General features: G+C 39.4%; 1 protein-coding gene across 1 annotated transcript in view; it reads left to right on the top strand.

The window, feature by feature from the left end:
- Positions 1-13,478, top strand: part of LOC126109417 (intermembrane lipid transfer protein Vps13) — a 443,304-nt gene that overhangs the window by 273,901 nt on the left and 155,925 nt on the right. Inside the window, exons 40-41 of the mRNA XM_049914452.1 lie at positions 3,804-3,921; positions 7,197-7,421. Of these exons, the coding sequence (XP_049770409.1) occupies positions 3,804-3,921; positions 7,197-7,421 (343 nt within the window). The remainder of the gene's footprint in view (positions 1-3,803; positions 3,922-7,196; positions 7,422-13,478) is intronic.

Below are 13,478 nucleotides of genomic sequence, written 5' to 3'. Positions count from 1 at the left end.
AGTATTTTTCCTTTGAGATTTCCTTTAATCTTTCAAGAAACATTGAATGCTGGAATTTTTGTTTGTTCTCTAATTAACAAATTGTTGAAAGATCACACATTTGAGAATACCATTAATTTTAGAGAAAAAGATACATGTACTGCCTTCACATCTCTTACTGAAACATCCTATGGAATAAAAAACATACAAGTTACAAGAACACTGTCAAAACCACATTTAAAAATTTCAGGAAGCTTCTACATCTACATCTACATACATACTCCACAATCCACCATACGGTGTGTGGCGGAGGGTACCTCGTACCACAAATAGCATCTTATCTCCCTGTTCCAGTCCTAAACAGAACGAGGGGAAAATGACTGCCTATATGCCTCTGTATGAGCCCTAATCTCGCCTATCTTATCTTTGTGGTCTTTCTGCGAAATATAAGTTGGCGGCAGTAAAATTGTACTGCAGTCAGCCTCAAATGCTGGTTCTCTAAATTTCCTCAGTAGTGATTCACGAAAAGAACACCTCCTTTCCTCTAGAGACTCCCACCCGAGTTCCTGAATCATTTCCGTAACACTCACATGATGATCAAACTTACCAGTAACAAACCTAGCAGCCTGCCTCTGAATTGCTTCTATATCCTCCCTCAATCCGACCTGATAGGGATCCCAAACGCTCGAGCAGTACTCACGAATAGTTCGTATTAGTGTTTTATAATCGGTCTCCTTTACAGATGAACCACATCTTCCCAAAATTCTACCAATGAACCGAAGACAACTATCCGCCTTCCCCACAACTGCCATTACATGCTTGTCCCACTTCATATCACTCTGCAATGTTACGCCCAAATATTTAATCGACGTGACTGTGTCAAGTGCTACACTACTAATGGAGTATTCAAACATTACAGAATTCTTTTTCCTATTCATCTGCATTAATTTACATTTATCTATATTTAGAGTTAGCTGTCATTCTTTACACCAATCACAAATCCTGTCCAAGTCATCTTTTATCCTCCTACAGTCACTCAACACCTTCCCGTACACCACAGCATCATCAGCAAACAGCTGCACATTGCTATCCGCCCTGTCCAAAAGATCATTTATGTAGATAGAAAACAACAGTGGACCTACCACACTTCCCTGGGGCACTCCAGATGATACCCTCACCTCTGATGAACACTCACCATTGAGGACAACAAGCTTACATGTAATATTAGTGTAAAAGTCCACAGCCTGTACCTGCATCAAAAAAATGGAGTGATTGAGAGCTATTTATTTACAGGACAGTTATCACACCAATGATGAAGCAGAGAATGATCTTGCTCATGCCTTCTGTTCTGTTCACTGTTGTCCAATCACTCTGCTACTTCAGGTTCCAGTTGCAGACAAATCTTGCGGTACCTGACAGTAGTGATTTGTTTTTATTGTTTCTGTGTGTGGTGTGTTTCTTTTACATGACAGAATGTTTTAAATTAGTTAAAAAAGTTCACAGGAAAGTGCTGAGACTGTTACTAATCGGCTGAGCACTTTCCCGTGTATTAATGGACAGCAACTGAATGTATCTGGAATAGAAGAGCCGAGCTGTTGGTGCAGCAGCAGCAGCAGCAGGCATTGAGCACAGACAAACTGAATCCACATCGCCCCCTCACATGTTCAACTGTCATTCACTTTGCTATTATGATTGAGGTATGCACTCACATATTGAGTTCTTCCTTGAATGAATGTCTGTGACACGCTAGTGAAGCCCGAGGAGGAAGTGTCCAACAAAACAGTGAGGAGATGAGGAAGAGATACCAGGGAAGAAGGAATAAAAGTTTGATGAGCAATTGACAGATTTTAAAGAGGGACTGTAAAGATAAAGGTTCTGTGAGGAAACAAAAGAAAGGAATCTTCAAAATAGAAATGTTACTAATAGAACTACTTGTAGTGTTCTTAGTATATGCCAAAAGATTAAACATTAATTAGAAAACAGAAATCCTGACTGAAATATTAAGTTAATACCTGTGACTCAATTACTTAAATCTTTAAAATATGAGATCTTATTTTGTGATGACTCCTGACATGATAAGAACAAAATTAAAGCAATTATCAGAACCAGCATTGCTAATTAATTCTAGAACATCTCTTTTTGAGAAATCGTCTGAAAAAATTTAAACAAACAGGCTTGTCTAATTTAGCACCAAGTTTTCATTATTTGCTTTTGACATACCTTAGCATCTCTGTTGCTGATAAATGTACATACAGCAAGATTCCAGACCTGAGTAAACTGAAAATAATGGAAAATGAAACTATCAGATTCTGAGCGACAATATACGTATGGCTGTTCTGCACATCACCCAAAATTTCCTTTTGTATTTGGTGACTTCACCAACTTTCAACTAAACTGACACTTTCTTACCTACTCTAGACATAAAGTTGCACTACAGATCAGTCTGTCGCCACAATGTAAGGTATGTGTTAAAGACAAATAATAATAATTCAACTGGGACAGTGCAAAAGTACTGTGCATATTAATGAAATAAATGCATGTAAGTAGTAAAAAAAGTGGGGAAGCCACACAATGTGAGTAATTAATTTGTAGCATAGTAATCACAGCCAGGATTGTATTTCAGACTAAATCATTCATAACATTTCAACATAACAGGTGCACAGGTTAACGGCATGAAATTGTCTAACAGCTGTTCATTGGCTATCATACACTATCCTCCTGTTGGTTGCCTTCAGCTTGACATGGATATGCATTGACAACATTTGCTTTATACTACAACAAATGCAGGATGTAGAAGGGATGTAGAAGGCACTTTGTTAATTTTAGCTGAAATTTAGAGTGCTGCTCAAATGTACGACCAGCACTACACTGTGGCTCAAGTTTTCAAAAGAACAATTGATGGAACTTAGGGATGCTTGCAGTGTTTAACAGCTGAGTGGGACACACAAACTTACTACGCTGCTAGAGTCTACTTGTAACAGTAGACGAAGCATTTCCGGTTTATTTTCATGTCAACACAGTCACACACACAACTGAATTTCATTGAAAAGGACATCAGCCTGTGATTGTGTGGTACTATATTGCTTATTCTCATTGTGTCTGGGACAGGCCTTGTGTGATCCAAATTTGACCCCCACTGATTTTATGATTATATTACAAAATGGGACACTTAAGAGACTGAGAGACACTCCACAATGACCTTGCAACAATAGAGAATTGATAAAAACGCAAATGAAATGAGTATGAGTGTTAGCAAGAGACAGTCAATTTCTGCTCCAGTAAATCCTAGCAACATTTGAGTATATGTAAGAAAGTGGGGGGTGGGGGTGTTAGGTTTCTGGAGGAGTGACATCTGCACACAACATTGGATTGGGGTCTCCATGTAAGAGGGATAGTTCGCAAGGCAAACAAGGTCCTCTTCTGAGTAAGGAGAATTTTGAACAATTTTCAGAAAGGTGAAGCAAGAGGCAGGCTGTATCTTGGTAAGGCCTAATCTGTAGTGATGGACCCAAACCAATTGCAATGTGATTACAGACCTGGAGGGCAGTAAGATCCGTGCAGGGAAACTTTGAGCAGTACAGTAGTGTCAGTACCACCTTAAATAAGTTAGTGTGGAACTCGGAAAGCTGAGTGGAAGAGCTCTGAGAGTAGTCCTAAACACCCAGCCTGGGACACCTCAGTGTGGAACTGGATGTATTTTAGGATTAGAGGAAATTCAATGATTTTATGTATAACTGTAGGCTGTATATTGCCACAGCAGCATGGAAGCTTCATTGCAATTTAATGTAATAATAATAATAGTAATAATAATAATATCATTACAGGTACACAGTCTCAGTAATACCATTTGTGTGGAAGGAACTGCAGAATATGTTGACACACAGCAAGATGCTCCAGTGTGAACCAAAAGACAAGAAGGATAAGGACCCATTCTTTATGAAGGTTTGTTGTTTAAGGAGTAAAGGTAACAAACAACCCTCTAATTAATATTAATAGAAATGCTGCAAATGCCGGGTCATCAAATAGCATGTAAACTATGCTGATTCAAATGAAACTATATAGCTCCAGAGACATTTTCAGGTCTCAGACATGTATGGTGTACATATGCAGACTGAAGCAACAAATTAAAATTTGTACCAAGGCCAAGATTCGAAACTACACCTCTTGCTCTCTAGGCAGATGCACTACTGTATTCACTCGAATCTAAGCCACACCTGAAAAATGAGACTCGAAATCAAGAAAAAAAGTTTTCCCGAATCTAAGCTGCACCTGAAATTTGAGACTAGAAATTCAAGTGGAGAGAAAAGTTTTAGACCGCACCTCCAAATCGAAACAAAGTTGGTCCTTTGTAATATGAGACACAATTTAGGTCGAATGAATGACGATACAGCTATAGTACTTTGGTTAGAGTCATAAGCTTAGCAGTTAAGCTTTACCAGGTAGCCATACCTGTGCGTCAGGTGCTCCGTCCATATTTATACAGGTACCCTTCTTTTTTCATGTGCTTCATCTGGTTTGAATCGATTGCTTATTTAGCTTTGATCTGATATGTTCCATTCTCTTTGTTTACATCACTCTAAGCTGAAAATGCATTTTTGTATGTGTCATGCATTGTTTGTTGCATTCTGATAACGAGTGTTTACGACCTGTCACCGCTCGCGGCATGGCTTGCTTTTGTGTGCGCTACCACCGCTTAAAAAAAAAAGAGAGAGGAATTGTCTCATTAGCGAAACAATGGCAAGAGACTGCTATTTGTTGTTACTTACACTTCTGCTTTCTTTGATAATGATCAACAAGAACCAGATAATAGACTGCGTATGATAGATGATGTTCTGAACGAGAGTTTAGTGAAAATTTTTCTCCGTTTGAAAATCTCTGCAGGCGCCTCTTTAGTACATTACATTCTGCACAGAAATTAGTCATCTTAGATTTAAAAATCTAGTCAATTTCTGTGCTTCATTTATGACTGTATCTCTATTAGGCATAAGAATAATACGAATATAAACATGACGTGACATGATATATATATTCTTCCGCATTTGCTGTTGCCTCACTCTAGTTTCGTAGTTTATTAGGCAGACAGGATTTAAATGATAACAGCAGCAAACATGAAAGAATACATGGCAAAATGTTTATATTCGTATTATTCTTATGGTGAAGAGAATAATGCATGTGCTTCACAATTCATAAAAGCTCCTATTAGGAACCATCTCTTCTCACAGGTAGGAAAGAATTCAGAACGTAGAGTTGGCCATATTGGCAAACATCCCAAATAGTCTTGCCAGTCGGATTTTCATAGTACATTGAAATTCTGCTACATTCAAAGATGAACAATACGGAATTTGTATTTACCTTGTTGGACAATGTATGAAAATCAAAATGCAGTAGTCGAAACTCGGGGCGGAGAAAAAAGCTAGTCTTCCACCTTTTTATCTTTAAATTTATTTACTGATGCAGAGGTTTTGGCGCCAGTATTTATCTTTGTGCCTGCAAAGCATGCCTGTGTAGCACTACATACATTCAACGGCTGAAGTTAATTGTGGCTGCACCTACCAACATTTTTCAGAACTTCCGCTTACTTTGCACTCGATTCTAAGCCGCAGACGGTCTTTTGGATTACAAAAACCGGAAAAAAGTGCGGCTTAGATTCGAGTAAATACAGTAACCGGTGTGCCACACTGGCACAGTAGCTTTGCACTACTGCACCGACTGCCCTAGTGCACATCCCTCCTCAGTCCAAATTTCCATTCACACCTCAGCCCGCTTGGTATTGCTCCTAAACTCAAACAGCATGCAAGGGCTCTCAAACTGTTTTGGAATAGCACCTCGGCAGAATCCAGGCCTCGGTACAAATTTTAATTTGTTGCTTCAGTCTGCGTATGTGCAAAATATTCTGAGTCTGACAAGGCACAATTGAATTGAAATCATGTTTCCAAGGAAAAATGCCCTGTTAATTGCAGCTTTAATAAACACCACATAAAATATTCATTTATAGTTAATTATTTATCTAAGTCATCACTTATTGTATAACAAAGAGACTGCATGGCAATCATATTTTAGTAATTTTTTATGCGCGGTGTATAGTACGTGAAGTTCAGAACTCGGGTATTAATTTTCCAAAAAAATTTGATGTAGCTCTAAAAATTCTTGAAAAAATCAACTTCGAAATTTTCCAAGTATGTGTATTCAGTAATGCAATGTCAATTTCTTGACTGGCCATATGACTCTGCTAAAATGGTCATCTGCAACATGGATGATCTTGGTCGATTCGTGGCTTACGCGGTTTTAAACAATTGTGCATGTTCTATGAGCATTTTTGTGAAGTGCAAAATAGATAAACATGAAAAAAATTAATCTGTAATGCCTTTTTTATTGAAACAACATTTATTATCAATCTTTTTGTAAAATATCATTTATTAAGAATTTATATTTTGTGTGTGATATGTAATTAGAAATAAGAAGACGAGCATTTTTCATAAAAACTGACAATCAGATTTGTGTTAATGAGTATATATTTGATAAATTTGTACTTAAATGACATGTATATTATATCTGAATGGAAATACAAAAACTTACTTACTGAAGCGAGATTCGAACCAGAAATTACCAATCTCAAGCACTACAGACCTTCTTTTTTTATTTTTGCCCCCTCTCATTTTTAAATTTTTGTCTTCCACCTCTCCCCCCATCTTTGCATATTTTATGCTTCACAGAAATGTTTGCAGAACATTCACTGTTGTTTAAAAATTTGTACTGGCCAGAAATGGAATCCTCAGTCACCTAAGGAACCGTGTGGTGTGACAACAAAATCTTCTGTAACATATTTGAGTTCTGAACTTCATGTACCACAACTATGATAAATACAAAAATCAGATTGTCATTGAAAGAAAACCATTGAAGTGGACCAGTACTGAATGGGGGAGAAAGAGAATTTGGCACAGCTTGATGAAAAATAGTGCTGGTTAGTAGGAAACATCCTAAGGCATCATGGAGTAGTTAATTGAGTAATGGAGGGTAAGTCTGGAGGGTAAGAGTTCAAGGGTTTCTCAATTTGCTCATACAAATAAACTGAATGACCTCTAGAGAATAAGTATCTGCTAAGCTTTATTCTCTGCAGGGGAACTGCTGTTTATAATTTTCTTCCTTCCCTGGGTCATATATGCAGGATGTGTCTGACGCTAAAGCACTCCACTATTTGAACTGATGCTAATTTGCAGATTGTGGGAGAACTGGAGCAGGTGTACTTCGAGCAGACGAGCCGGCACACGGTGGCGAGCTCCTGCTACAACATCTATCTGCGGCCGGCCGTCATGCTCAAGAACCTGCTTCCCGTGGACATCATCTGCTGCCTCGCGGGCACTGCCAAGGAGACGCGGCTCAAGCCAGGCCACCGCGCACAGGTGGCTACTGCCGAGCCGGGCAGCTCCGTCATCATCATCAGGGTCAGTGGCTGACATGCGACACTGCGACTTTTGTATATTAGTGTGGATGCGATTGATTCGTTCCGTCGTCTTCAGGTGCTAAATGCAAAGTGTTGTTGATGTAACTGTTGTTCTCTCTCACCATTCTTACAGTTTGTGGTTTCTCTGGTCCCTAGGGCTTGCCTGTTGCTTATTATCCCTGGATTTTTTTATGAAGCTGTTAGGTCAAATAACGGATCCAATTAATTTACTTTTTCTTCTGTGTATCTTGTTATAATCACTATCTTTTTGCATGGGACATTCTTTTGATTGGGGAGAAAGCACTTACATTATTCCACACGGTTCTGTCCTAAGTCCAATAATATGTAACCTTCCGTCTAATATCCAACAAGCAGAACTAATTGCATTTTAAGTGATACAGGTATTTTAATCAACACAAACTTATGTAGAGCAACAGAATAATATTCTTAAAATTCAGTTCTGTGTGTCTAGGAGTATTATACCAATTATAAAAGTAACACACAGTGAGGATATAACAATTAGGATGGAAACCTCAAAAGTTTAGATGCTCATATTGATGAGAACTTTAACTGCAAAAAATGTATGTTTGAATTCCTAAACCTATTATTTTAAGGCATATTTGCAGTTCGCATCATCAGAAATCTTGGGGAGGGATAAAAGAGTAAGTTAACATTTTTTTTTTTTATTCAGTAATGTCTTTTGAACAGTGTTCTCATCTTTAGGAAAGAAAGTTTTGATGGCTCAAAAATCTGCCATAAGAATATTATGTGGTGCTTACCAGCAATCGTCGTCTTGATATTTGTTCAAGAAGTTAGGTATTTTGTCTGCCTCATGACGTTTGTTAGAAATACTCCATTCAGTTCAGGAGGAACAGTTATGTACATAATAACAGAAGAAAAAATTACATTCATTATTCCACAATCTAGGTTGGCTTTTTAACCAAGAAAGGGGGTGCAGTATACTACCAACCACAATTTTTCATCACATACCGAATTATAAAATACATCTGACAAACAGGAGTGTTAAATTTGAAAACTGAAAAAGTTCCTCTTTGATAACTATTGTCCTTCCATAGCACAATTTCTGTTTACATTATATGTAAAACATTGTGCATAGGAATTCCTTATTTACATCTATATAAAACAACTCCTTGCAAATGCTTGACCTGTTGCCATATTTACATATGAATGTAAAGTGACCCATTCCACATCATTACATTCAGTTCTACAAACGATTCATGGAATATGAAACTAAGTAATTCTTCATGAATAATTTTATAATTTGTTCATTGGATTTTCTTTCAGTCTGAGAGATTTTTGTTGGTCTTCTCCATATATTCATCTCATTTACTTGTAATGTTTTTCTTTTCTCACAGATTCCATCTTCACAGTCATAATTTAAAGTGCTCCAAATACAGTAGATGTCCTGCAGAATTTCTTTATTGTTTCTATGTTAGCTGTTTGTTCGATAATAAATTACTCTCATTTCTGAAGGCTTGTTTGGTCATTTCAGTTCTTCCTTTAATGTCCAATGTATTTCTGTTGTTATCTGTTTCTGCTCTTCCCAAGTAACAAAATTCATTTACTTGCATTAATATTAGTATCTCAAGATTTGCTCTTATTTATTTATACTATTATTTTAGTCTCGAATGTGTTCATTCCCATTTTTGGTTGTCCAAGGCATCAAACATAATGTTTAACATATACTACACTACTGCCCATTAAAATTGCTACACCAAGAAGAAATGCAGATGATAAATGGGTATTCATTGGACAAATATATTATACTAGAACTGACATGTGATTACATTTTCACGCAATTTGGGTGCATAGATCCTGAGAAATCAGTACCCAGAACCACCACCTCTGGCCATAATAACAGCCTTGATACGCCTGGGCACTGAGTCAAACAGAGCTTGGATGGCGTGTACAGGTACAGCTGCCCATGCAGCTTCAACATGATACCACAGTTCATCAAGAGTAGTTACTGGCGTATTGTGAAAAGCCAGTTGCTCGGCCACCATTGACCAGATGTTTTCAGTTGGTGCGAGATCTGGAGAATGTGCTGGCCAGGGCAGCAGTCGAACATTTTCTGTATCCAGAAAGGCCCGTACAGGACCTGCAACATGTGGTCGTGCATTATCCTCCTGAAATGTAGGGTTTCGCATGGATCGAATGAAGAGTAGAGCCACGGGTCGTAACAGATCTGAAATGTAACATTCACTGTTCAAAGTGCTGTCAATGCGAACAAGAGGTGACAGGCACGTGTAACCAATGACACCCCATACCATCATGCCGGGTGATACTCCAGTATGGCGATGACGAATACACGCTTCCCATGTGCGTTCATCACGATGTCGTCAAACACAGATGCAACCATCGTGATGCTGTAAACAGAACCTGGATTCATCTGAAAAAATGATGTTTTGCCATTCGTGCACCCAGCTTCGTCGTTGAGTACACCATCACAGGCACTCCTGTCTGTGATGCAGCGTCAAGGGTAACCGCAGCCATGGTCTCCGAGCTGATAGTCCATGCTGCTGCAAACGTCGTCGAACTGTTCGTGCAGATGGTTGTTGTCTTGCAAACGTCCCCATCTGTTAACTCAGGGATCGAGACGTGGCTGCACGATCCGTTACAGCCGTGCGGATAAGATACCTGTCATCTCGACTGCTAGTGATACGAGGCCGTTGGGATCCAGCACGCCGTTCCGTATTACCCTCCTGAACCCACCAATTCCATATCCTGCTAACAGTCATTGGATGTCGACCAATGCGAGCAGCAATGTCGCGACACGATAAACCGCAATCGCAATAGGCTACAATCAGACCTTTATCAAAGTCGAAAACGTGATGGTACACATTTCTCCTCCTGACACGTGGCATCACAACGACGTTTCAACAGGCAACGCCGGTCAACTGCTGTTTGTGTATGAGAAATTGGTTGGAAACTTTCCTCATGTTGGCACGTTGTAGGTGTCACTACCTGCGCCAACCTTGTGTGAATTCTCTGAAAAGCTAATCATTTGCGTATCACATCATCTTCTTCCTGTCAGTTAAATTTCGCGTCTGTGGCACATCATCTTCATGGTGTAGCAATTTTAATGGCCAGTAGTGTATTATATCATCAGCAAATGAAATACAAAGTTTTTGTCTACCATTAATTCTCATTCCTTTGTTGCCACCTTGTGTGGCTTTTATTACACTTTTTATGAATAAATTAATTAAATATGGTTCATGGGTGTGGGTTCCTGTAGTCATGTCCTAGTTCATGAACCACGGGCAACGTATGAGTGGCCAAGTAAGTGGTCCCGACAGTCGGGATACCAGTTACTTTGGAATAAGGCTGGGCATCTCGGACATCTGAGTCGTGGTCACCTTTGTGCTCATACAGCAAAGACTACCAAATCCACCAGTTAGTCCCTCAGCCGTTAGGGGTAAAACCCAATGGGACTCAGGGCAAGTAAGGCTAGCAACCTGCTTCCCTGGTACTCTAAATATGATGCTGGCAATAATCAGAGCATAATGCCTCGGACCTTTGGTGGTGATGGAGTCCCACCTCTAACTGACAAACCAGGGACTCCTAAGATACGACTTGGCAAACAAATGGTAATGAGATGGGGGAGCTATTAATATCAATGGGGGCTACTCTGGGAAGAAGATAGAGCTGGCAGAGGCTGCAAGTAAGATGGGGCTGGACGTTTTAGCTGTTAGTGACATTCGGATAAGGGGTGAGAAAGAAGAGGAAGTGGGAGAATACAAGGTCTACCTGTCAGGCGTCAAAGCAGGAATAGCACAATGGGGTGTAGGGCTTTACATCAGGAAAGAAATGGAACCCAGCGTAGTTGCAATAAGGTATGTAAACGAACGACTGATGTGGATAGATTTGACAGTGTCTAGCAAGAAAATTAGGATTGTGTCAGTATATTCGCATTGTGAAGGGACAGATCATGATAAGATGGATAGTTTCTATGAGGCACTCAGTGATGTAGTTGTTAGAGTAAAGGACAAGGACAGTGTTCTGCTCATGGGTGATTTTAACGCCAGGATTGGAAATCGAACAGAAGGGTATGTAAAGGTTATGGGTAAATTTGGAGAGGATATGGAGGCCAACAGGAACAGGAAACAACTCTTGGATTTCTGTGCCAGTATGTGCTTAGTAATCACAAACTCCTTTTTTAAACATAAGAACATTCACTGGTATACTTGGGAAGGCAGGGGAACCAGATCTGTCATTGACTATATAATAACAGATCAGGAATTCAGGTAGGCTGTGAGGGACACACGTGTATTCAGGGGATTCTTTGATGACACTGATCATTATTTAATCTGCAGTGAAATTGGGATTGTGAGGCCGAAAGTGCAGGAGGTCAGGTCCATATGTAGGAGGATAAGAGTGGAGAAACTTCAGGATAAGGAAATCAGGCACAAGTACATAACAGTGATCTCAGAAAGGTACCAGTTAGTTGAATGTAGTCAATTACAGTCATTGGAAAAGGAATGGACAAGGTACAGGGACACAGTACTAGAAGTGGCTAAAGAATGTCTTGGAACAGTAGTGTGTAAAAGTAGGATGAAGCAAACAGCTTGGTGGAATGATACAGTCAAGGCAGCCTGTAAAAGGAAAAAGAAGGCGTATCAAAAATGGCTACATACAGGTATACAGAGAAAGTTATGTTGAAGAAAGAAACAAAGCCAAACAGATAATTGCAGCATCCAAGAAGAAATCGTGGGAAGACTTTGGAAACAGGTTGGAGACTATGGGTCAAGCTGCTGGAAAACCATTCTGGAGTGTACTTAGCAGTCTTCGAAAGGGAGGTAAGAAGGAAATGACAAGTATTTGGGACAGGTCAGGAAAACTGCTGGTGAATCCTGTGGATGCCTTGGGCAGATGGAGGGAATATTTTGAAGAGTTGCTCATTGTAGGTGAAAATGCGATCAGTAATGTTTCAGATTTCGAGGTAGAATGGGATAGGAATGATGATGGAAATAGGATCACATTTGAGGAAGTGGAAAAAATGGTCAATAGATTGCAGTGCAATAAAGCGGCTGGGGTGGATGAAATAAAGTCGGAACTCATCAAATACAGTGGAATGTCAGGTCTTAAATGGCTACACAGGATAATTGAAATGGCCTGGGAGTCTGGACAGGTTCCATCAGACTGGACAAAAGCAGTAATCACACCAATCTTTAAACATGGAAACAGAAAAGATTGTAACAACTACAGAGGTATCTCTTTAATCAGCGTTGTGGGTAAAATCTTCTCAGGTATTGTTGAAAGGAAAGTGCGAGTATTAGTTGAGGACCAATTGGATGAAAATCAGTGTGGGTTTAGGCCTCTTAGAGGTTGTCAGGACCAGATCTTTAGCTTACAGCAAATAATGGAGAAGTGTTATGAGTGGAACAGGGAATTGTATCTATGCTTTATAGATCTAGAAAAGGCATATGACCGGGTTCCTAGGAGGAAGTTATTGTCTGTTCTACAAGATTATGGAATAGGAGGCAAACTTTTGCAAGCAATTAAAGGTCTTTACATGGATAGTCAGGCAGCAGTTAGAGTTGACGGTAAATTGAGTTCATGGTTCAGAGTAGTTTTAGGGGTAAGACAAGGCTGCAACCTGTCTCCACTGTTGTTCATATTATTTATGGATCATATGTTGAAAAGAATAGACTGGCTGGGTGAGATTAAGATATGTGAACACAAAATAAGCAGTCTTGCATATGCGGATGACTTAGTTGTGATGGCAGATTCGATTGAAAGTTTTCAAAGTAATATTTCAGAGCTAGATCAGAAATGTAAGGACTATGGTATGAAGATTAGCATCTCCAAAACGAAAGTAATGTCAGTGGGAAATAAATATAAACGGATTGATTGCCAAATAGGAGGAACAAAGTTAGAACAGGTGGATGGTTTCAAGTACTTAGGATACATATTCTCACAGGATGGCAACATAGTGAAAGAACTGGAAGCGAGGTGTAGCAAAGCTAATGCAGTGAGCGCTCAGCTACGATCTACTCTCTTCTGCAAGAAGGAAGTCAGTACCGAGACTAAGTTATCT

Source organism: Schistocerca cancellata, chromosome 12, assembly GCF_023864275.1.
Source record: "Schistocerca cancellata isolate TAMUIC-IGC-003103 chromosome 12, iqSchCanc2.1, whole genome shotgun sequence".
Taxonomy (NCBI): Eukaryota; Metazoa; Arthropoda; class Insecta; order Orthoptera; family Acrididae; genus Schistocerca; species Schistocerca cancellata.
The sequence above is the reverse complement of the archived record's forward strand: the minus strand, read 5'-3'. Positions and strand labels throughout refer to the sequence as shown.